The sequence below is a fragment of the Podarcis vaucheri genome, assembly GCF_965113315.1.
Source record: "Podarcis vaucheri genome assembly, chromosome: 18".
Lineage (NCBI taxonomy): Eukaryota > Metazoa > Chordata > Lepidosauria > Squamata > Lacertidae > Podarcis > Podarcis vaucheri.
Genome location: NC_138756.1, coordinates 6,314,925 through 6,340,603, shown reverse-complemented (window position 1 = coordinate 6,340,603; position 25,679 = coordinate 6,314,925). Strand labels below are relative to the sequence as shown.

Below are 25,679 nucleotides of genomic sequence, written 5' to 3'. Positions count from 1 at the left end.
TCGTTTAGTCGTGTCCGCCTCTTCATGACCCCCTGGACCAGAGCATGGCTGGCACTCCTGTCTTCCACAGCCTCCCGCAGTTTGGTCAGACTCATGTTTGCAGCTTCGAGAACACTGTCCCACCATCTCGTCCTCTGTCGTCCCCTTCTCCTTGCGCCCTCCATCTTTCCCAACAGCAGGGTCTTTTCCAGAGAGTCTCCTCTTCTCATGAGGTGGCCAAAGTCTTGGAGCCTCAGCTTCAGGATCTGTCCTTCCAGTGAGCACTCAGGGCTGATTTCCTTCCGAATGGAGAGGTTTGATCTTGCAGTCCATGGGACTCTCAAGAGTCTCCTCCAGCACCAGAATTCGAAAGCATCCATGGTCCAGCTCTCACTTCCATAACTTTTATATGCCTGTAGTAGATAGGTAGCCGTGTTGGTCTGCCATAGTCAAAATAAGAAAAATTCCTTCCAGTAGCACCTTAAAGACCAACTAAGTTAGTTCTTGGTATGAGCTTTCGTGTGCATGCACACTTCTTCAGATACACTGAAACAGAAGTTGCCTGATCCTTCTATATAGTGAGAAGGTGGGGAGGGGTGTCGTTAAGAGTCGTCAACTGGCTCATCTCAGCTATCTGCCTATCTCCCATTCCCACCACCCTTCTGAGTAACACCCCTCCCCACCTTCTCACTATATAGAAGGATCTGGCAACTTCTGTTTCAGTGTATCTGAAGAAGTGTGCATGCACACGAAAGCTCATACCAAGAACTAACTTAGTTGGTCTTTAAGGTGCTACAGGAAGGAATTTTTTTATTTTTATATGCCTGTTGTCTTTGTCCGTGGAGTTTTCTTGGCAGGGATACTGGAGTGGCTTGCCGGTTCCTCCTCCAGGTGGATCACGTTTGGTCAAAACTCTCTACTATGACCTGTTCATCTTGGGTGGCCTGCTCACGGCGTAGTTCATAGCTTCTCTGAGTTCTTCAAGCCCCTTCGCCACGGCAAGGCAGTGATCCATAAAGGGGACAGTGATCCATGAAGGGGATGATCCATGATGGGGAGATGGGAGTTGACAATTGAGCCGCTTCCGGGTTCGTTAGCACGTGCTGTTGGATATTTGTTTTAGCATTCCATTTATTTATTGATTTATTTTATTTTATTCCATGTATAGATTTGATTGATCGATTATTGCATATCTATATATATATATAGATATATATATATAGATAGATATATATATAGATAGATATATATATAGATAGATTCCCTCCCCCTCTTTTTCCTTTCTCCTCCTGTGATGAGGCTGCATTTTAATTGTTTTAATGTTGTAATGTTGTATTTTAATCTTGTTTTTAAGTTGTATTCATTCAACTCGTTTTTATTATTGGTTGTTAGCTGCCCTGAGCCTGGCCTTGGCCGGGGAGGGCGGGGTATAAATAAAATATTATTATTATTTATTTAATTTATTTCACTAACCCAAAAAAGAAAAAAACATACAATAATACAATACAATACAAAAAGGAAAAAAAAGATACAACTAACAAAACAAAACAAAACAAAAACCATTTAAATCACAGTCCAATTTCAATATTTTGTCCTTCTTTCCCTAATTTCCACAACCTCCTCACACCTCCCTTTTTGTATTCCGCTTCTATTAATTGTTTCAGCAATTCCTTTCCATCTTCCTCTATTTTCTACCCTATAATTGTCTTAACACATTCTAACCTTATTTTTCCCTTTAATGCTCTAATAATCTATTTATACTTAATTCCTTATAACATTTCTACTAAAGCCATATAACTTCATTCCAACATTTTTCTAACATTCATTAATTTTACAGTATTTCTGTAAATAGTCTTTAAACTTTTTCCAGTCTTCTTACACCAACTCTTCTCCCTGGTCTCGGATTCTGCCAGTCATTTCCGCCAATTCCATGTAGTCCATCAACTTCATCTGGTCGGCCAGTTGGTGTTAAAGAAGGATAGAACTTTTTTTATGTATGCAACAACAGCAGCAAGAATACTCATCGCGAAATATTGGAAGACACAAGATTTACCCACCAGGGAAGGATGGCAGGTTTTGGGTTTTTCTTTGCGTGTGGGGGGAGTGTTGACACAGAAGTAGATCACTCTCGCGGCATTGCAAAATGGAACCAGGGGAAATATTGTTTTGTTTATTGGATGTTGCATTCAACTTCAGACCCACTCAGAACCAGACTGACTGAAAGGAATGGACATGACTGGACTTAAATTCCACTGGTTTCAGTTAGTCTACTCCGGGACTGATTGAGTGAAAAAAACACAATGGAATAATCTTATGATCAAAGCCGCCTCTGTTTCTGTACTCAAGATCACTCTACCTGTTAAGTTAACCATTGTTTCCAACACAATAGCTGTATTATGATGTGAATTTCATAGGAAAAAATACAATCTGACAGGAACAAAAGCAGTAAAAAAATAAAATACACACCCCAGAATACTTGTCTGAAGGTTACAAACCAGTCTCTGAAGCCCTGTAAATGATTACAAGAAATTCAGATTACGTTTATATGTCAAATAGGAGTGGCAGGTCCCAGTGAAACATGGCTTACTTGGTGGTATTCACAATCTTTCTTTTGTATTCTCTTTGTGGCAGGTCAGTTCCATTGCAACATCTAATTCATTGTGTAGTCTCTTGAGAATGTATTTTATGTGAGGAACCCTTTAAATTAGACTTTGACTTTGACTTGGTACATCCCCCCCCCCTTTTTGTCATATTTTTTTCTTGTTGTTTAGCCGTTTAGGTGTGTCTGACTCTTTGTGACCCCCTGGACCAGAGCACGCCAGGCCCTCCTGTCTTCCACTGCCTCCCACAGTTGGGTCAAACTCATCCTCTGTCATCCCCTTCTCCTTGGGCCCTCCATCTTTCCGAACATTAGGGTCTTTTCCAGGGAGTCTTCTCTTCTCCTGAGGTGGCCAAAGTCTTGGAGCCTCAGCTTCAGGATTCTGTCCTTCCAGTGAGCACTCAGGGCTGATTTCCTTCAGAATGGAGAGGTTTGATCTTCTTGCAGTCCATGGGACTCTCCATTCTTTGGCGATCAGCCTTCTTTATGGTCCAGCTCTCACTTCCATACATGACTACTGGGGAAACCATAGCTTTAACTATATGGACCTTTGTTGGCAAGGTGATGTCTCTGCTTTTTAAGATGCTGTCTAGGTTTGCCATCACTTTTCTCCCAAGAAGCAGGCGTCTTTTAATTTTGTGACTGCTTTCACCATCTGCAGTGATCATGGAACCCAAGAAAGTAAAATCTCTCACTGCCTCCATTTCTTTCCCTTCTATTCGCCAGGAGGTGATGGGACCAGTGGCCATGATCTTCGTATTTTGGATGTTGAGCTTCAGACTCAACAGCTTCAGCTTAGGGGGCTTAAAGTCTGTGGCTCTGACCCCTCCCCATTTTAAAGGCCCCTTACAGCTGAGGGGAGGGGGCGGCTTGCTTCCTGGCCTCCCCTCCCCTCCCCTCTGGGTTGCATTTGGTGGGGGGCCTGATGCCCTTGTTGATCCATTGGGGGGCTTATAAATGTGACCCTCCCCCATTCTGAACTCAGGGAGGTTGTAAGCGGAGAAAAGAACGGAGGACTGACTTCGCCGGTGGCGCCCTGAATTTTGATCCTGTGTTTTGTTCGCCGTCTCTTTGCGCGTGTTGCAGACCTGCAGGTGTGTAGATCAAGGCCGGGCAACGTAGCGTGCAGCGATCCCCTTCGTTTCCTCCTTTCCCCCATTCATAAATTGCTTGACCAATCAACAAGCGCCCTTCCTGACAGCGCCCTCTTTCCTTTGGCAATCAGACGCGCGGGATCAGGAGAGGTTGCGAAACATCGCCCTCTAGCGACGACTGCGCTGGTACTGCAGCTGCCAAAGCAGGGAAGGGCGAAAGGGCGAAGAAGCCATTGACACGAACGGGCTGCATTTGAGCGACCCTCCATTGAGTAGGAATCTTTAGAAATGCATAATAAATCATTCCAGTGACGGGTTTTGATCCTGCCAAGGTTGCTTATTCAGGGAAAAGGTGGCCATCCGAGGAGGGGCTTGAGGCTGAGCCTGGCATTGGCCTCATCTCTGAAGCATATGGTCCCGTCCCCACCTGCCCTATTGCAGTGTTTCCCAACCACTGTTCCGCGGCACACTAGTGTGCCGCGAGATGTTGCCTGGTGTGCCGCGGGAAAAATTAAAAAATTCGAAAGATTTTTTTTTTAAGTCAAATTTTCGATTGGGGCGCCGTCACTAGATGACCCCTGGGGTTCCCTCCCTCCCTCCCGCTCTGCGCCTCCCTCCTCCTCCAGGGAGGCCCTTCCTGGCTCTCGGCCAAGGCTTGGCGGCTGCCACTCACTCACTCGCTCGCCCACCTGTCCCTCCATCCCTGCACCCGGCCTCTCCCCCTCCGTCCCCGGCGCGGGGACTGCCGGGATCCGTAGTCCCCTCGCCCTTGGGCTCAGCGCCCGCGGGGGTGCGCAAACTACGTTTCCCAGCGTGGCCTGGCGGGCCGGGCGTTTTGTTTGAAGCGCTCTTCTCCCGGCCATGGAATGAGCGCGGCGGCGGTGGCCGGGCGGGCAGGGGCTCTTCCGCGCAGACCCCGCGCAGCCTGCCTGCGCCCCCGCGGAGATCGGGCGGCAGGATGGAGCCCGGGGATCCCCGCGGAGGCGGAGCGGAGGCTGCCCCCCAGGTAGGGCTGCGTCGGGGTTTTTTTTTATTTTTGCAATGCTGCATCCGCGCCGGAGGGGACGCATCGGACCGCGGGGAGACCCCTTGGCGGGCGTGCAAGGCAATGCATGCGTGCAGGCGTTGCATGGAGTGCAGTGCAATGCAATGGCAACGCGGCGCCCTGCATGCATGCATGCAACTTCCACTGGCGCTCCGGACTTGGCAGGTGAGGGGGGTCCCCAGTGGGCGGCAGAGAGAGCCGGGAGGGCGAAGGGGAGCCGGGGGGGAGCAGCGCTGCTCCCCGAGCCGAGCCCGGGGGGAAACTTCGGCGTTGTTGCGCCGGGTGTTGGAAGCGGAGGCTGGCGGGGGCCCCTCACCTGCAAAACCTGGTCGCCTCTCATATATTTCGTGCATTGCATTCATCGCCTGCTTTCTCCTCCAAGGAGCTCCCTGGGGCACGCGTGGTTCTCCCCGTGTTATCCTCGCAACAAGGTGGGTCAGGCGAGTGGCCCAAGGGAGCACCCAGGGATTGTCCTGGCCAGGTGGGGTGATTTGAACCCTGCTCTCTGCCCGGTCTTCATCCTCATTTAGCCCCCACATGTGCATGACTGTGCATGACTGAGGTTTCCCCCCCTCGTCTTGGCTATGGTGTGAGTCTGTGCTGTTAATTAATGGGGTTCTGCTCCGGAGCCAGCCCTCAAGGAGGTGATTATGTAATTTGCTAGCAATTCATGTCCCTCCCGGCGTGACGCTGCGCGCTGACGTCACGGGGCTGTAATGGTGGTGTGCCTCGAGATTTTTTTCATGAAACAAGTGTGCCTTTGCCCAAAAAAGGTTGGGAAACACTGCCCTATTGCATAAGGGTTAAGCCCTCCATCCTGACTTTGGAGGGTCGGACACAAACCCACCCAGGAAACAATCTCCTCCCGGTCTCAGTGTATTGGAAGGACAAAGGGGGGGGGGGTACTTGACATTGTCTGGAGGGTCAGAGATGGCAGGTGTTTCCCTTTGTCTTCCATTTTTGATTGACACGGCATCAGTTTTCACCCCAATGCCACACCTGTTCTGTGACATGTTCACGACATATGTGTGATGCTTCCAACAAGGTGTTGGGGGTAACCTGGAGAAACTTTTAAAAAGGAGGAGCCCCCATTGTTCGGGGCTTCTCTCTGCATCTTCTATGTTGTATTTGGGAGTCGTCGTTATCAGAAAGTTTTTCCTGATGTTGGTTTGGAATCTCCTTTCTTGTACCTTTGCAATAATGTTCTGAATTTATATACATACAGTGGTACCTCGGGGTACAGACTCTTCAGGTTACAGACTCCGCTAACCCAGAAATAGTACCTCGGGTTAAGAACTTTGCTTCAGGATGAGAACAGAAATCGTGCTCCGGTAGCAGCAGGAGGCCCCATTAGCTAAAGTGGTGCTTCAGGTTAAGAACAAACCTCCAGAACGAATAAAGTACTTAACCTGAGGTACCAGTGTATATATAAACCAATAGCAAGAGATTCAGATGACTTTAAAGAATGAGTTTATCAATCAGGTACCAATCAGAACAAAGTGAATGGTCAGAAATAACGTCTCAACTGCGAAAAGAAGAATGGTTGGTGCAAACCCGAAACCAAGTTAATAATTGCATTTCAGTGGGTCTGCTTTAGGTTTCATTCCAATCAAGGTGAAGAGATAATAATAATCATAATCATAATAATAAATTTATTATTGTTGTTGTTGTTATTATTAATTTCTCCAGCCACTCTGGGCAGCTTCCAAGCCTGTTTCTGCTTGAAAGCTCAACTACAAAAAGAAGAATGGTTGGTGTAAACCCGAAACCAAGTTAATAATTGCATTTCAGTGGGTCTGCTTTAGGTTTCATTCCAATCAAGGTGAAGAGATAATCATCATCATCATCATCATCATCATCATAAATTTATTATTATTGTTGTTGTTATTATTAATTTCTCCAGCCACTCTGGGCAGCTTCCAAGCCTGTTTCTGCTTGAAAGCTCAACTACAAAAAGAAGAATGGTTGGTGTAAACCCGAAACCAAGTTAATAATTGCATTTCAGTGGGTCTGCTTTAGGTTTCATTCCAATCAAGGTGAAGAGATAATAATAATAATAATAATAATAATAATAATAATAATAATAATAATAATAAATTTATTATTATTGTTGTTGTTATTATTAATTTCTCCAGCCACTCTGGGCAGCTTCCAAGCCTGTTTCTGCTTGAAAGCTCAACTACAAAAAGAAGAATGGTTGGTGTAAACCCGAAACCAAGTTAATAATTGCATTTCAGTGGGTCTGCTTTAGGTTTCATTCCAATCAAGGCGATGAGAAATAATAATAATAATAATAATAATAATAATAATGGTTTCCCCAGCCACGCTGAGCGGCTCCCAACAGAATATTAAAAGCACTATAAAGATCACAGCCGCCACATGCATTTAAAGCATTTTTGGAGCTCTAAATTGCAGGTGAAACAACTGGCGGGTGGCCAGCGCCATTTTGGCCTCTGTTGTCCAGGGCGCAGGAGCCGCGGGACGTCGGGAAAAGGGGGAAGCCGTCCTAGCTGCCTCCAAGGGAATGAGGGAAAGGACGAGGTCTCTTCGCGACTTCCTGGGTTATGTGGTTTTATTAGTATAATAATTGATGATTATTAGTTTATTAGCAGGCCAGGAGGAAGGTTGCGCAGGGCAGCCTGGGAAGGGCGAGGGAAAGGCTGTGAGGAGAAGCCTCCTCTCTTTCTCCCTCAAGTTTATATGGAAGAATCCAAATACGTTTAGAGAAAAATAAAATGATAGGAAACAGGATCCATGTTTGTGAGAAGAAGGGGCAGCAAAGCATGCTGGGAAGAAGGACCTGAGGGAAATGAAATGAAACCCAATAAAGGATAATTTATCAATGAAGCTAATAAGTGAAACCTAACAGAAGACATATTGGGGCTTATTTATTCAGTTATATTTTGGAAAATGGGTAAATTTCAGTTATAGGACACAGGATCTTTGTTTGTGAGAAGAAGGGGCAGCAAAGCATGCTGGGAAGAAGGACGTGAGGGAAATGAAATCAACCCTAATAAAGCATAATTTATCAATAAAGCTAATAAGTGAAACCTAACAAAGGACACCTTCAGATTTATTTATTCAGTTATACATTGGAAAACGGGTAAATTTCAATTATAGGACACAGGATCCTTGTTTGTGAGAAGAAGGGGCAGCAAAGCATGCTGGGAAGAAGGACCTGAGGGAAATGAAATGAAACCCAATAAAGGATAATTTATCAATAAAGCTAATATGTGAAACCTAACGAAAGACACTTTCACATTTATTTATTCAGTTATACATTGGAAAATGGGTAAATTTCAATTATAGGAAACAGGATCCTTGTTTGGAGAAGAGGGGCAGCAAAGCATGCTGGGAAGAAGGACCTGAGGGAAATGAAACCTAATAAAGGGTAATTTATCCATAAAGCTAATAAGTGAAACCAAACAAAAGACAATTTGGGATTAATTTATTGAGTTATACATTGGAAAATGAGGAAATTTCAACTACAGGACGCAGGGTATTTGTCTGTGAGAAGATGGGGCAGCAAAGCATGCTGGGAAGAAGGACGTGAGGGAAATGAAATGAAACCTAATAGAGGTTAATTTATCCATAAAGCTAATAAGTGAAACCGAACAAAAGACTCCTTGAGATTGAATTATTTGGTTATACACTGGAAAAAACAGTAAATTTCAAATTTATTGAGGCTGGGAATCGACCATTGGCCTGATGGAGCTGGCAATGCATGCTGGGAAGTCTGCCCCCCCCCCAGTTTGGACCAAGCTGGCGGAGGCTGGCGGGAGTCGCAGGGCCTTTTGAAGGTGGCCCCTTCCCCTCCGAGGGCATAGAAAGGCCCGGGCAAGTGACCCTCCTTGTCCGCCAGGGACACCAGCGCCTGCAGCCCGTCCAGCTGGCCAGAGTCCCCCAAGGGCCGGGGAGGCTGGCAGGGGCAGGGCCCCCAGGAGGAAGAGGGGCCCCTTGGGGGATTTGCACTCTGCACGCCCTCAGAGGCCGGAGAGGCTGGCAGGGGCAGGGCCCCCAGGTGAGCCTGGGAGAGAGAGGGGCCCCTGGGGGGATTTGCACTCTGCACGCCCTCAGAGGCCGGAGAGGCTGGCAGGGGCAGGGCCCCCAGGTGAGCCCGGGAGAGAGAGGGGCCCCTGGGGGGATTTGCACTCTGCACGCCCTCAGAGGCCGGAGAGGCTGGCAGGGGCAGGGCCCCCAGGTGAGCCTGGGAGAGAGAGGGGCCCCTGGGGGGATTGGCACTCTGCACGCCCTCAGAGGCCGGAGAGGCTGGCAGGGGCAGGGCCCCCAGGTGAGCCTGGGAGAGAGAGGGGCCCCTGGGGGGATTGGCACTCTGCACACCCTCAGAGGCCGGAGAGGCTGGCAGGGGCAGGGCCCCCAGGTGAGCCTGGGAGAGAGAGGGGCCCCTGGGGGGATTGGCACTCTGCACGCCCTCAGAGGCCAGAGAGGCTGGCAGGGGCAGGGCCCCCAGGTGAGCCTGGGAGAGAGAGGGGCCCCTGGGGGGATTGGCACTCTGCACGCCCTCAGAGGCCAGAGAGGCTGGCAGGGGCTGGGCCCCCAGGTGAGCCTGGGAGAGAGAGGGGCCCCTGGGGGGATTTGCACTCTGCACGCCCTCAGAGGCCGGAGAGGCTGGCAGGGGGCAGGCCCCCAGGTGGGCCCAGGAGAGAGAGGGGCCCCTGGGGGGATTGGCACTCTGCACGCCCTCAGAGGCCGGAAGGGCTGGCAGGGGGAGGGCCCCCAGGTGAGCCTGGGAGAGAGAGGGGCCCCTGGGGGGATTTGCACTCTGCACGCCCTCAGAGGCCAGAGAGGCTTGCAGGGGCAGGGCCCCCAGGTGAGCCCGGGAGAGAGAGGGGCCCCTGGGGGGATTTGCACTCTGCACGCCCTCAGAGGCCGGAGAGGCTTGCAGGGGCAGGGCCCCCAGGTGAGCCCGGGAGAGAGAGGGGCCCCTGGGGGGATTGGCACTCTGCACGCCCTCAGAGGCCGGGGAGGCTGGCAGGGGCAGGGCCCCCAGTTGGGCCCGGGAGAGAGAGGGGCCCCTGGGGGGATTTGCACTCTGCACGCCCTCAGAGGCCGGAGAGGCTGGCAGGGGCAGGGCCCCCAGGTGGGCCCGGGAGAGAGAGGGGCCCCTGGGGGAATTGCACTCGGCACGCCCTCAGAGGCCGGAGAGGCTGGCAGGGGCAGGGCCCCCAGGAGAGAGAGGGGCCCCTGTGGGGATCTGCACTCTGCACGCCCTCAGAGGCCGGAGAGGCTGGCAGGGGCAGGGCCCCAGGTGAGCCTGGGAGAGAGAGGGGCCCCTGGGGGGATTGGCACTCTGCACGCCCTCAGAGGCCGGAGAGGCTGGCAGGGCCCCCAGGTGAGCCTGGGAGAGAGAGGGGCCCCTGGGGGGATTGGCACTCTGCACGCCCTCAGAGGCCGGAGAGGCTGGCAGGGGCAGGGCCCCCAGGTGGGCCCGGGAGAGAGAGGGGCCCCTGGGGGGATTGGCACTCTGCACGTCCTCAGAGGCCAGAGAGGCTGGCAGGGGGAGGGCCCCCAGGTGAGCCTGGGAGAGAGAGGGGCCCCTGGGGGGATTTGCACTCTGCACGCCCTCAGAGGCCGGAGAGGCTGGCAGGGGCAGGGCCCCCAGGTGGGCCCGGGAGAGAGAGGGGCCCCTGGGGGAATTGCACTCTGCACGCCCTCAGAGGCCGGAGAGGCTGGCAGGGGCAGGGCCCCCAGGAGAGAGAGGGGCCCCTGTGGGGATCTGCACTCTGCACGCCCTCAGAGGCCGGAGAGGCTGGCAGGGGCAGGGCCCCAGGTGAGCCTGGGAGAGAGAGGGGCCCCTGGGGGGATTTGCACTCTGCACGCCCTCAGAGGCTTTGTAGTCAGGGGAGAGCTCAGGGGGCTCTCTGAGCCAGCGGCGTAGCATGAGTTGTCAGCACCCGGGGCAACGCAAGTAGTTTGCGCCCCCTAACCCGGGGCAAGGCACGTAATTTGCGCCCCCCAACCCCTAACCTGCGAGTTGCCGCTGGCGCTGCTGCCCAAACGACGCCGCTTGCCCGGAGGAGGAGAGGGGCAGAGAGGCGAGGAAAATGCAACATGGCCCAGCAGCTGCAGCAGCAACGGCGGAGGCAGGGCTGTGAGGAGGGGCTGCCTGGCGCGTCCTCCGCGGCGAGCGCTGAGAGCCGCTGCCTGCCGGGCCCCCCCAGATGTTGTGCCCGGTGCGGCCTGCCCCCCTTGCACCCCCCACGCTACGCCACTGCTCTGAGCCGGCATCTCTCTGGGGGATGAGGGGTTTCTTCCCATGGGTCAACATCCTTCTTAAATTGTGGTGCCCAGAACTGGACACAGTATTCCAGGTGGGGACTGACCAAGGCAGAACAGAGCTCAGTCTTGTAAGCCGCTGGGATTAGTAGCAATAAAAGTAACAATAATCACAATAAGAAAGATAGTAATATTAGACTTGGTTAACAGATGTTTTTAAGAACATTGTTCACACATATTTGGACTGATTAGCTCTGTGTGCATTGCAATCACTTATTCATTGTTGTGCGTAGTAATTTTAAGTGCATCCTTAATATTACAATCAATGTGCAATACTGTTAAAATGCATATTTTCTTTAAATATAAACACAGAAATACGGTAAATGTCGCTCTCAATTCATCGGATGATGACCTGTGCCACAAAGAGGGAACCAGGCAGAGGGCCTTCTTGGTGGTGGCGCCCTCCCAGCAGATGTCAAGGAAGTAAACAACTACCTGACTTTTAGAAGACATCTGAAGGTAGCCCTGTCTAGGGAAGCTTTCAATGTTTGATGTATTTATTGTGTTTTTCATATTCTATTGGGAGCCACCCTGAGTGGCTGGGGAAACCAAGCCAGATGGAGCCTTCGATAGTTAGGTACTGTCAGGTTTTTGATGTAAGATGTTAACTCAAAGACATACCCATATTGAACTCCTGCTGCCAGCGGGCTACAGACTGCGTGTGATCGAGATCTCAAGTCACTGTGTGCATTGTCCCATAATCTTTGCTTTAAAACCTTTTGGGCGCCTTCATAGCCCAGGTAATACAGTTGGGGGGGAGACAGACCAATAGAGGTGGCTTTTTTGGCCATGGTTTTCTGCCATTTGCTGACAAATTCCTCATGGGTCAAATGTTGGTACAGACCCTTCCCTAGATTAAACACTGAAATCCTGAGCCAATGTTTTTTTTTTTTTATAATAATTTTTATTACATTTTTCCAAATTACAGAAAGAACAGAAGGAAAAGCAGAATAGAAGAAAAAAAAGAAAAAAGAACAGAAAATCACATCCATTTCAACAGCTTATTTCAAGTTTCCATTGGACTTCCCCACATCTCCCGCATAATGCATTCTTGATAATAAAGTCATCAGCAAATTATACCCTTATTTCGTGTGTTTCTTTATATTTTCAGTTGCAATTTAAGTTTAAATCTCTTATTCTCCATTTACTCTAAAAATATAACATGATATCATTTTTACCCATTTAAACTTTGATTCTTTCACAAATGTTATCAATTTCATATGAAATCCTGAGCCAATGTTTTAGGGCTGCCCACCACGCTTTAGTTGAAATTGGGCATTCACCAGCTTCCAACAGAAGTATGGAGTTGGGGACGCAGTTAGGTACCTGCAGCAGAGATCGTAGAAATTTTGCCTGAAAGCCATCTAGCTTTGGCAGGTCCCCATTATGCCAGACATTTGCTGCATACAGGAGTTGGGAAACGGGCTTTGCGTTGAAAACCCTTAAGGCTGCTGGAACATATTTGCCGCCCTTTGTGAAGAAGAATCTATGTATGGCTAGCTTTGTAATCTCCACCTTTTGAAGGGAGGTTTGCCAATGGTGCTTCCAAGATCCTGTATGATGGAATGTGAGCCCTATATAACTGAAGTATTTTACCTGTTCAAGGTTATGGCCATCCAGCACCCATTTAGACCGGGAGAATCTTCTTTCGAAGACTAAGATTTTAGATTTTTCATAATTAATGGATAAACCATTTCCAGAACGGTAATCAGAAAATTTCCTCAACAGATAATTCAAGCCCGGCCTGGAACGCGAGATGATGGCTGCGTCATCAGCATACAACAACAAAGGGGTCCTTCTCATTCCTATTTTTGGAATGTGTCCATCTGGGTCCATTAAGTTCTCTTCTAGGTCATTTAAGAATAGACAAAACAATGTGGGGGCCAAAATACAACCCTGTCTCACCCCCCTAGTCATCTTGATGCTGTTCGATAGCTGTCCCTGTCGACCGCATCAGACCTGCAGTTTGGTTCCATTGTACAGGGCTTTTATAAGAAAGAGAAGTCGTTTGTCCTGCAAAATCAGACTCAATTTGGACCATAGCTGGGATCTGGGGATGGAGTCAAATGCTGATTTCAGATCCATGAAGGCCACGAAGAGTTTACCCTGTAGATGTCTGGTATACTTCTCAGCTAGGAAGGACAGCATTAGACAGTGGTCTGTTGTTGAATGATTCTCACGAAAAGCTGCCTGGGCTTCAGATAGTATATTATGTTCATTTAGAAAAGTTGTCAGTTTGCTACTGAGGAAATGGGCATACAGTTTCCCAATTATTGAGAGCAGGCTAATAGGCCTATAATTGGAAGGTACATTTGGGTGGCCTCTCTTAAAGATTGGAACTACTATAGCATGTTTCCAGCTATATGGTACCTTACCCGAGTTATTTACTACCGTAAAGAGTGCTGCCAGAAGCGGAGCCCACCAGTGCTGGTTTGATGTGATCAACTCAGCTGGGATAAAGTCTTTCCCCGGAGCCTTTCCACTCTTCAGATTCCCAATTAATGGATGGACTTCCTCCACAGTAACCGGCCTCCAATGAGGGAGCAGTGACAATTCTGCCCTGTCATCCTCCTGTAAGCTGGAAGGGAGGTTTGGCTTTTCCATAAATATATTTCTGAAGTGGTTCTCCCAAACCTGAGCTGGAATGACACAGCTGGGGGCTGAGGAACTATTTTTCATTGAGTCGGAGACTAGTTGCCAAAAGAGTTTAGTTTCATTGTTTAGTGAGGCATTCAATAGCAAGGACCAGGAATTTTGTTCGGACTGCCTTTTTTTTGAGGCCAAAAGGGCTTTATACTCTTTTTTGATTTTGAAATAAGATTGAGGTAAGTAGCTTAATCCAGCGTTTCTATAGGCCAAATAGGCGTTCCTTAAGGCTTCCTTCTTTGTGCGGCACTCTTGGTCAAACCAACCGCGCCCTTTAGCAGTGCATGGCTTGCCGGCTGAGTTTATGTTAACCGAGACCACATCCTGCAAGGACTCAATGAGATTTTCGTAAGCTGTCAGGGAGGAGTCTATTGATAAATTGTTTATTATAATTGATCTTAACTTTATTGCAGTTTGTGAATTCAATCTATTCTCAACTGCAATTGCTATCTCAGGTGTCCATTTTTTCCTACGCAATGCTGGATCATTTGCTTTGTCTATATCCTCATGTTCTATGTGAGAGTGCTGAATTGAATTTTGACCAGTAGTGGAGATGATAAGAGGTAAGTGGTCACTTTCAGTCCTATTATCTATGATGAATTTTTTAATTGATTTGAAGGCCTGTCTGTTAGTGAGACAGTAGTCTACCCTGCTGGCTCCATTTGTATTTATGAATGTGTACTCGCCTTCTCTGTCCCCGGAGAATGCCCCATTAGCAATGATGAGGTCAAGACTTATTTGTAAAAAAGCCAGGCAGAATCCAGCATAGTTGATTTGGCAATCTTTCGAATGTCTACGAGGGGGTGGGTTTAGCAAGAGGGCGCTATTTTCCTTTAGATCTCTTAATATTGGGAATTTTATCTCCAGGCTATCATCATTTGAGCCTATTCTGGCATTCATATCTCCCATTAGGTAAAATGGCGAGCCAGGGTACCTAATTTGTAGGGAATAAAGGAAACTATGGAATTTACGCCACATGCTCTCTATCTGTTTTTGCACTGTATATGGTGGGATATAAGCTGAAACAAGAATGTTACTCTTGGATTCCAGATGCAAAGTGATCCCCAGTGCCAGCTGCTCGAAAACTGAGCACTCAGTAACCTGTGACGCCAACTGAGTGGAAACCAGAGTTACTAGGCCCCCCCTCGGTCGTCCCCTTCCAAGCGGTTTAGAGGCCTTGATTTCATAGACGTCATAACCGTCGAGAGCTATGTTATCAGTTGCCCAAGTTTCTTGCAGCATTCTTATGTCAAAACCCGTTATATATTCACAAAATGGCTCGTCCCCTAGTTTGTTAGCCCAACCCGCTATGTTCCATGAGATAATGTTAAGGCTGCTCGTTCCATAACTGGCTTGGCTTCATTGTGGTGGGGAAATTGTTATCAGCTCTCTCACTGGTTCGGTAATGATGCAACCGTTCTTAGGATATGCATGGTGTTGTTGTTCTCGGGGTTGATTTGCAGCATTTTCCCGATTTCCCGGCATCGACGGTCTTATCTGAATTGCTGGGACCATCGGGGGGTCTTCGTCAAAGATAATTAAATCTGTCTCTAGCTTTCTATGTGTCCCATTTCCCTTGGGAGGGTCGTCACTTGGCATTGGCTGATCAGATTCCAGTTGGGATAGAGGGTGGTGAAATTCTGGATCTGCCAAAGGCGTAATAGAGAGTCCTATCTTTGGATTATCTAGATTGGGCTGGCGTTCTTTGTGTGTTTGACCTTTTTGCTCTGACGTTTTCCTCTCCAAGGGAGTGTTGCAGCTGGGTTCATCGCACATATTCATCTTTGACAGCCCTTCCGAATGAATCATGGCCCTATGGCGAAAGCCCTTCGGCAGAGAGGGTGCTGATTGCTTGGGGTCGGTCCGGCTATACGACAAGTTTGGCAGTAGTTGTTTTCGTTCTGTGTCTTTAAAACACGCCTCAAATCAATATTATAGTCCTGTAAAATGGCCCTATATTTCAGTAGCATTTTAGGGGTAGCTGAGTCAGAAAATGTCAGCATGAGTCTAGTGTGCTGGGGGTCCGTGCAGAGCAAGTTTATCGCGATCAGAGTGTTGCAATGGATATTTAGTAAAAGCTTAAAGTTTCTCTTCACACTGTCGATTGATTTCCAGTAAGGCAGCATACTATTAAAAGGATATATATCCAGAGCTACTTGAGTACTTTGTAGGATCAGGTCCCTACTTTCGCTTTTGTTGTTTTTAGTATTTGTAGTCTCTCGGTTATCAAGTCCAGACCGGTTGCACCCCTGTACATGATGGTCTAGAGGGAGGGCGATGCTGTGGTCGGTCTCTTTAGTACTGAGTGGGCTATTTTTGGCTGCCAGGAGCACCAACTCCGTCAGGAGAGACGTTACCTTTTCTAATTTCATGTTAATTTCCTCCACTGTTCTTGCAGTCAGCAGACAGTGGTCCGCGAGTATTTCTGCATAGAGCGGTGCCCCCTCAGATGGTAGTTCATGGGATAATTCATGAGCGCTCATCTCAGCATTCTCCCCTGGGTGATCTCCACCCATTAAAGCATCCCCACCTACCTGGGAATGAATTCTATTTGGTATGGTAGGTTCTGAGTTCTGTGCTTTTACGAAATCGTCCATTTTGCTCTGCTTGCTCTTCTGTGGGCTCCCTTCTGGAGATGAGGCCGGTCGTTTCTTTTTCCTAGGCATTTTCCAGGGATAGAGCCGCTGTAAATCAGTGCAGCTTCTGCTGTAAATCAGGAAGCTTGGCGTCTTCTACCCACGATAGGGCGTCTAATCTCCACTCCTGCTGAGCTGGAGCTGAGCTGGAGCTATAATAACATACATATATCATACTTTTCCGTGTATAAGACGGGGAAAATGGGATCCCCCATTTTCTTAATATTGAGTCCCCCAAAATAGGGGGTGTCTTATACACGGGGGCATGTTCTACAGGGGAAAATACAGTAATATGTAATATAATATAATATAATATAATATAATATAATATAATATAATATAATAATATAATATAATAGCTAAAGGTAAAGGGACCCCTGACCATTAGGTCCAGTCTTGGCCGACTCTGGGGTTGCGGCACTCATCTCACTTTATTGGCCAAGGGAGCTGGCGTACAGCTTCTGGGTCATGTGGCCAGCAGGACTAAGCCGCTTCTGGCAAACCAGAGCAGCGCACGGAAACGCCGTTTACCTTCCCACTGGAATGTATCTACTTGCACTTTGACTTGCTTTTGAACTGCTAGGTTGGTAGGAGCAGGGACCGAGCAACGGGAGCTCACCCCGTCTTGGGGATTCAAACCGCCGACCTTCTGATCGGCAAGCCCTAGGCTCTGTGGTTTAACCCACAGTGCCACCCGCGTCCCAATGTAATGTAATGTAATATAATATAATAATATACCTTCCCCCAAATTAATATTTCATTATAATTAATATTAGTAATAATAATGAAATAAGTCAATCCAGAGGCTCCTCCCAGCTTTGCCCTGCCTAGGGGGCGTGACCACTCTCCACTAAACCCCGCCCCACCTCTCCCCACTTTCCACTGCTGCCTTTCGCGACTGATTGCCTTCCCCAGCTCTACTCGCCCCACCTCCTTTCACAATGACTCTCCAAGATTGGCGTAGGCGGTCTGCCACTCTCGTGAGCGCCGGAGTTCCCTCTCCCATCTCTTCCCAGCTGCCTCGCCCGCCCCTAACCCTGGCCAGTGCAATAAAGTTCATTGGATCCCAGTCAAGGCTTGTCTAAGATCAGTTGCTACTCGTTGGAACAGGGAGCAGAGCTTACACAATACAGAAATTAAACCAACAGACTATGGAAGATGTCTTAAATGAATTTCTCAGTTTATTGATTTACAAAGCTTAGGAGAATGAAATGATGTGAAGTGAGCTTATGAATGATAGCGCATAAATGTGAGAAATGGAGCATAGAAAAGTGAATACATAGAACTGGCATAACCAAACAGTATTGCGGAATATTAGAATTGATATGGTTCATAGGTAGTCATGACAAAGCAAACAGACTCAAAAACCTTTTAAATCTTTTTAAAATTATTAAAAGATAATAGTTTACAAACTAAGGGCAGTACACCAGGATTCATTGTAATCCTTGGCAAAGTAAGGAACCAAGGACGTTCCTCCCATCTTACGGTTCATGTGAACAGGACTACATAAAACCGGGGCTAAGAATGAACATAATCTCTTTCACAGACGAAGCATGAGCAACATGGATGAGCAAGTGTGTTTCCTTTATGCACTTCTGGACATCAGGAACATGGAATGTTTTAAGAATCAGATGTCCCCTTAATTTCTGGTTGTCAGGTGCTCCTTTGTGTTCAGATCAGGCCTCAGCACAATAATGTAGCACTTGGGAAGGAAGATGCAGCCCAGAAGCCCAGCACTGGAGGCCAACATAGAGAAGATCTGCACGGCCACCATGTACTTGCCCTTGGTGCTCAGGTAGGTGGGCACAAAAGACACCCAAACACTGCAGAAGACCAGCATGCTGAAGGTGATCAGCTTGGCTTCGTTGAAGGAGCCGGGCAGCTTCCTGGCTAGGAAAGCCACCGTGAAGCAGGTGGCAGACAAGAAGCCCAGGTAGCCGAGGGCAACGTAAAACATGGCCACAGACCCTTCGTTGCATTGCAGGATGATCTCTTCCACCTGGGAGCGCATGTCGGACTCTGGGAATGGGGGAGAAGAGCCCAGCCAGATGGTGCAGATGAGAACTTGCCCCCCAGAACAGGAGATGACAATGGAGTTGGCCAGACTCTTGCCCAGCCATCTCCTCACCCCGTTCCCGGGCTTTGTGGCCAGGAAGGCCAGCACCACCGTGATGGTCTTTGCCAAGACAGAAGAAACAGCACCTGAGAAGATGATGCTGAAGGCCGTTTGTCGGAGAAGGCAGGTCTCTTTCCTTGGGCGCCCGATGAAGAGGAGGGAGGACAAAAAGGAAAGCAGGAGGGAGACGAGGAGGATGTAGGAAAGGTCCCGGTTGTTGGCTTTGACTATGGGAGTTTCCTTGTATTTAATGAAGATTCCCAACACAGTGCCTGCTGTTATAGATAAGAAGAGGGCAAAGGAAGCTAAAAACATTCCTAAATGTTCTCCATAAGTCAGGAAGGTGGTAATCTTGGGGACACATTGATCTCTGTCCTTGTTTGAATGGTGATCTTCTGAGCATTTGGTGCAATGTTCTGCATCTGGGGAAGAGAAAAAGAGTGGCTGCAACATCACTTACATCCCTGATGATCTGAACTCGATTACATTTTGAAGAAATCCTAGAAATTTCTTCCTTATGGTCATTCCTTTCAACTCTCTTCCAGGATGTAATGAAGGTGATTAATACTAAGGAAGTTGAGGAAGGAGCCACATTCCACAATGTCTGCAGAATTCTCACAAAAAGTGTGTGAGACTGGATTACTGCCCTGTGTTTACTCTCTCCAGAAATACCTTCCCCCTTGGAGTCACCCACCTTCCTGGGCGGAGAAGGTCCCTTCCGCACACCGAGCACAAGCATAGCAGCAAATGGGCTTTCCTTCTAGAACCACCTTGGCATATCCAGGTCGACATTTTTCATTACACCTGGATCGAGGCACGGCCTAACCAGAAAGACAAGAAGGTGCAACAAAGAGGAACAGTTAGGAGTATTTGTGTGTATGTTACTCCCTCATAGAGTGAATTCAAACGGATCTTTGGGCTGCAGCCTTTGACCCCTCATCAGGGTCCTTTCAACCCCCCACTGACCATTGGGGTGACCAGAATATCTTGTTCTTCATAATTCGTTCAGGACAACTGAGGTTTGCGCCACAGAACTCTGATTCCTCTTCTCCATTTACCTGCTTCCCTGCTTAATAAATCTTCAAAGAAAATGGCAATGGAGTCTAAAATGTGATTTCCCCAAAGTTCAGGATTCGGATAATCTCTCAATCACTAATTAAGACAAATTTAATATAACTTTTCCAAATATTGGTTTCCCTCACTCTGTTTTTGAGGCATGCAAGGTTTCGTCTTATTGCTGATGAATACCCTAGTTATTTCTAGTTCATATGCCATTCCTTAACATTAACCTTATATTAGAATAGGGTTGGTTTTTTTAACTTCTCATCCTTCACCAACAGCCGTGCACCTCTCAATTTCTGCACATACAATAGTTTAACATTTGCAACATCTACTCCATAAATTTAAAATATCCACAATAAATCAGTAATTATCATTTCTAAAATAAATTACTTTCCATCCTTCTGCATGTATGAAAACCCAATAGTTCACTTTTACTAGGGGCTTTCCCTTTTCTTCTTATCTACGTAGTCCTTTCTGTCGAAGATTCTGGTGTCTTCTCTGAGGAACTCTGTGCTCTATCCTTTCTTTGAGCACCCCAAATTCACCTCCTATCTCAGCTGCTGTGAAAAGAAAGAGTGGTGGTTGCAGCTGTTATTGACGGTCAAGACACCATTGGTCAACCTGATATCCTGATATGGTCATTTTTCAGCGGTTGTTTAAGGAAAAACATAGTAGTAATCATCTCCTAGCCTTCTCCCTTTGTATTTTACCCTACCTTATTGAATTTCCTGGGCCACTCAATGGCTTCTGGGTTAATGGTGAACTTTATGCCAGCAGACGTCTCTCTCCTTATATTCCCAATTTTCACAATGTCATGAGATATATTGGGATACATCACCCAGTTCACAATATCAAAGTCCACTGGTAGCTCCCAGTTCTCATCCAAGCACAGTCTGCCTCTGGAAGTATTCAGACACCGGATTTCTCTTAAGAAAGGGTGAAGCTGAAATGGCAGGGGAAAACACCAGCATTAAGAAAACGGGAAGCCAAGATGGATATCTCAGTCCTACTCACTTCAACCTCTTATGATTTGGGGCTGCGTGTATCTCATGTAGACTGGAATTCCTATTCAGCCATTTTTATTACTACAGACTCTGCAAGTGCTCCAATTTTCCAGGGATGTCCCTGAATTAGAGACAGTTTTTCATTTGATCCTGGAATTTCCCAACTTTGCTTAGAATGTCCCTATTTTCTTTGGAGAAATGTTAGCAGATGTGGAGTTATCCAACCCACAAGGCGTCCAATCCTATATCGGGAATTTTTATTATGTTTAATATTTTAGTATGAATTTCTTTATGTTGGGATCTGCCCAGAGTGCTGAGGCAACCCAAAAAGACGTGTGGGGTATAAAGAGTGCTATTTTTCTATGGCACCCACCTGAGAGGTGCCAAAACTGAGTTTCAATGAGTTCCGCCTTTAAAAAGCTCTGGATATCAACAGTAAACACTGGTCAACAACAAATTTGTTGCCTGCGTTTTTTCAGTTGATTTAGAACGAATCTGATGCACTGAATCCAAAAATCACATTGGTTTTGTTCAATCAGGTCAAGTTTTTGAGCTATGGCCACATGTCATTTTTTTTCCATTTTTGTTCACATGTACGCTTGTGTGGAGCATTTTAGAAGAAGTTGGTGGGGGTAAAATGCCATGTCAAATAATTGTTTTGATTGGAAATGATTATTTTAATGACAAGAAGTATTCAGGTCCAATAGTTCTGGGTGATTATGTCAAAAAGGGATCAGTTTGAAGTCATAAAACCTTGAAATCTTCCATAAATTGGTGCGGCAAAGCATAAAGTTATTTTGGTATTAAACTTGGTGACCAGGATAAAGCTTGGGCGCCACACATGGTGTGCAAGGCATGCACCGAGACTCTTCGTGGGTGGACCAATGGCAAGAGGAGTCTGAACTTTGGAATTCCCATGGTCTGGAGGGAGCCGACAAACCATGTCACTGATTGCTACTTCTGCGCTGTTGATGTGACTGGGATCAACAGAAAGAACTGGAGCTGCCTCAAGTATCCTGATCTTCAATCACCACATCGTCCTGTAGCTCATTGTGATGAAATTCCAGTGCCTATCTTCGGAGTACTTCCTGACATTAGTGACGAAGATGCCTCCAGTGTTGAAGGACATGAAGAAGAAGTGGTTCTTGAAGATGATGCTCCACATCCATTTTCCCAAAAGGAGTTGAATGATCTAGTTCACGACCTCAGCTTGTCAAAGGACTCTGCCGAACTGTTGGCATCCAGACTGAAGGGAAAAAACCTCTCTGACAGTGCTTGCATCAGCTTCTTCCGCAACAGGCATCAAGAGTACCTCCGTTTTTTCTTGGAAGAGAAGGACTTGGTGTACTGTGCAGATATTGCGCAGCTTCTGCTCAAGCTTGGAGTGCCACAGTATGAACCCAAAGATTGGAGACTGTTCATTGACAGCAGCAAGCGATCACTGAAATGTGTTCTGCTAAACAACGGCAACCAGGACCGATGTTTTCTGTGCATGTGGGATAGTAGGGACCGTGCTCAGCATTACACGAAGAAGGACTGGCCTGTGCGGGAGGAATTAGTGCCTTGCAAAGAAAGGAACGTCTTCAACGACCCTCTGGTGGACAGAGACAGAATACTCTTCCCACCGCTGCACATCAAGCTCGGCTTAATCAAGCAGTTCACCAAGGCTCTGGACAAGGATGGTGACTGATTCACTTACTTGTGCCAGGCTTTTCCAGGATTGACCATGGATAAGTTGAAAGCTGGCATCTTTGGCAGTCCTCAGATCCGTCAGCTCATCAGAGATCCAGAGTTCGGAAACTCAATGAACGAAGTGGAACTGGAAGCGTGGAAGGCATTTGTTCTGGTAGTGAAGAACTTTCTTGGCAACAATAAGGCCAGAAACTACGCAGAACTTGTCAACAACATGCTGACTGCTTTCAGAAACCTGGGCTGCAACATGAGCGTCAAGATGGACTACCTATTTTCACATATGGACCGGTTTCCTGAGAACCTGGGTTCAATGAGTGACGAGCAGGGGGAGATATTCCATCAGGACATGAAAGAGATGGAGACCAGGTATCAGGGTCGCTGGGACGCAGTCATGATGGCTGACTACTGTTGGACTCTGAAGAGAGACCTCCCTGCCGCTGAGCACTCCAGGAGTTCCAAGAAGTTCAAGCCCTGAAGTTTGAAAAATGGTGAAGCAACATGCAATTTACGTGTACTTACCTTTATCAATGCCCACCATTCAGTTTACAGTAATCGATGTTTCTATCAGGTAATCAATATATGTTGTTGGAAAAACATTTTCTCTCTCTTAAAAACATATTTAGGATGATATGTGTTGACAAAAATCAGCCGATAATGCCACAAAAATGTAATCGATTTTGTCACAAGATCTGATTTTTTTCAAATCAACATAGCACAAAAACCTGACCTGATGGAGATAAATGGATGCCATTTCCTGATTCAGCAGTGCAAAAATACCCTAAAGCTGTTGTAGAAATCTAGACAACATTCAAAAAGTAAAAAATTGTTGCCCAGTGATTATCGTTATGGAATGGGACGTCTCTATTTTCATCAGAGAAATGTTGGGCTGTATGCTACTATTACTAGTACTAATAGTAACTATGATATTTTGCAGGTCTATCCCCAGTCAAGATCAGCATCTGTGTCGGCTGCAGGTTGCAAAAAGGGGAAGGAAATACCTGCCACGGCTGTAGCCTTGCGTGTCCCCATTGCTCTCCTTCCTCCACCATCAGCCTCCTCTGGGATCTCGATGAAAGCGAAGCATGCAAGGCCTGAGCCACAGCCTGAACATGGATGTAAGTGCCATAGCTGTCAAAAGACAGGGCGCTGTTCCGCCCCTCTTGGGGCAATGTCTGCAGGTTCTCCTCCTCTCTGCATCTTACCCTGCCTTTCACGGACAACAGATGCTTTGAATATGAACACCAAAATGCTTGATGGAAATAATACGTAAGATCGGTCTGCCATTTATATTTGTCACCTTTGCTGCTCCTTATTCCAGTCTGAATTTCAAAGGACAGAGAACCATGGAGGTGCTGGAACATATCTGGAGGGAGGTAAATGCCAAATCTGATTTCTAGCAAAGCTGTTGTGATCCAGACTTTTTCCCCCACTTCCTTCTCATAGAAATGATGTATTAACACGAATGCTAGGATACTCAGTGCACTGGTTATATAGGAAACAAATACCCCAACTTGTCTCCATAGGAAAAAAGGTTCCCCAGGCCAGATAAATTGATCCATATCATATTCTTGTACTCTTTTTGAGAAAGCAATGCAGATCCCTTTGCTGAGCATCAGAGGTTTCACAGCGCTCACAAATCTTTCTCCATTGTCATTGTCTGGAGTGAAGAGGCCAATCCACGTCCATCCAAAATACAGGAGCAATTCAACAATCCCCTGGTACTGACTTTCCTCTTTGGGAGTCATCCGGTAGACAAAAGGGAACAGGGTTTTACCTTCGAGAACCTGGGCAGTGAAGCCATAACTGATCTAGCAAGCAAAGCAAAGATCAGCAATTTATTTTACTTTCAACATAAGATTTTTAATTATCTGAAATGACTGATATCTATCTAAATCTCTGCTGGCTGAAGCTGATGGGAGTTTTAGTCTGAAACATCTGGAGGTGTCAAGTTAGTGAAGGCTCAGTTTTGAAAAAGGGATGTTGGATCCATAGCTCAGGATTTTCCCATTTTGAAAAATATCCCTGCTTCACCCCTCCAAAGAGAAAGTAGAATTCTACGCAGTTGAAATTCTCTTTCCCTCCATGCTCTCCCACTACTTACCTGTGGGATTTTGTAGATGCCTGACAAGGCTGAAATCACTCTTGAAATGAAAGTGTTGCTTCTTTCAAGAACAGCCAGCAGGTGATTCTGAACTCCACAGTGATAATTGGGAATATTGCATCCACTGCCTGCAAGCAGCTCTAGCATGGCCTCCGAAGTCATCCTTGCATCGCAATAGTTCTCATAGAGGTTGTAGCCCAGGGTGATGTTGGGTAAGAGCCTGAGATCCTGGTTGATCTCTTGGATGGTGAGCGGGAAAGGCAACACGTGCCAGAAGTAACCAGGTGCCTCCCTGCAATAAATGAATTCTTTAAAAAGAGTGAAACTGATATTCATATTAATGGGATGGAGGAAACATTATATAATCCACACAGATTAGTATTTATTTATCCTTTTGCATTAATATCAAACCTTTTCCTGTCTAGCATAGAACAAAAATTTGGAAATCTTGGAGCTTTGATGCAAACAGCACACAGAGCTGTTCAACAGTGGAAGAGACTCCCTCCGAAGGTGACCATGTGTCATGGATGCTTCAGGTGAGATTCCTCTGGGTTCCTTCCATCTCTACAACCCGAAGATTCTTTTCTACTATGGTTCTATGAGTAAGAAATGAAGGCGCCCCACAAAACGTGTGATATACTGGGAAGTTGCTGCAAGGGCTGCTTTTGCTGCAGTGGTCTTTGGCTTCTTGCAAAGGTCTAGACTATAGGTAGATAAGAGACCATTTGATAAAACGAGGAGAAGCACCAAATACCTCAGTCCCCTTTTAGTTACAAATGAGGCCTGGTGGCTTTCAGGTTTGAGTGTGTGGTAAAATCTATAATTTTGCCCATGTTTGGATCAGTGACTCCACCAATGAGGACACACCCTGGTGTGTATTATTTTATATAATCATTTTATTTGAAGCATAATGTTCCACCCTTAATTTTTTAAAAAAGCAGTGACAGAAAGGAAAAAGTGCTGAGATTGGAGGAGGAAACCTTTAATGTAGCCCATGGTGGGCTGTAGGTCTCCTGTGGTATTGTGTCAAGAGAAGTGGGCTAAGGTTGTTCACAAATGATCCAAATAGAATAAACAAAAAATAATTTTGGCAGCTTGGAAATTGCTTGAGTTTCATGCCTCCCTCTGGGATAGGAAACAGGTACCTTTGGATTCCACGTGAAGAAATATCAAACATCTCACTACTTAGAAATGAGGCCAGTTGTGTATGTGAAAAAAGGAATAATTCCTTTTCAGATTTTAGAGACCTGACTCCACGAACAAAGAAGGCTCCTGATTGATATTATTTTATTCATCATTTCAATTAAAGTACATCTTTTCTGCTCTTCAGCCACCAAACGTCACCCAGAGGATCTTAAATTCCATTTGTAAAACTGTAGCATTCCCTAACGACAGTTTCTGGATTGTC

The 25,679-nt window shown here is 46.9% G+C and overlaps 1 protein-coding gene across 1 annotated transcript; it reads right to left on the bottom strand.

Annotated features, from left to right (window-relative positions):
- Positions 1–17,332: 17,332 nt before the first annotated feature.
- On the bottom strand, positions 17,333–19,723 carry LOC309522923 (vomeronasal type-2 receptor 26-like). Its single transcript, XM_082206640.1, has one exon. The coding sequence runs from the start codon at positions 18,863–18,865 to the stop codon at positions 17,936–17,938; it is 930 nt and encodes a 309-aa protein (XP_082062766.1). The 5' UTR covers positions 18,866–19,723; the 3' UTR covers positions 17,333–17,935.
- Positions 19,724–25,679: the final 5,956 nt, after the last annotated feature.

Coding starts and splice junctions, on each gene's coding strand:
- LOC309522923 (XM_082206640.1), bottom strand. CDS start 18,865: ATGTTGCAGCCACTCTTTTTCTCTTCCCCAGATGCAGAACATTGCACC.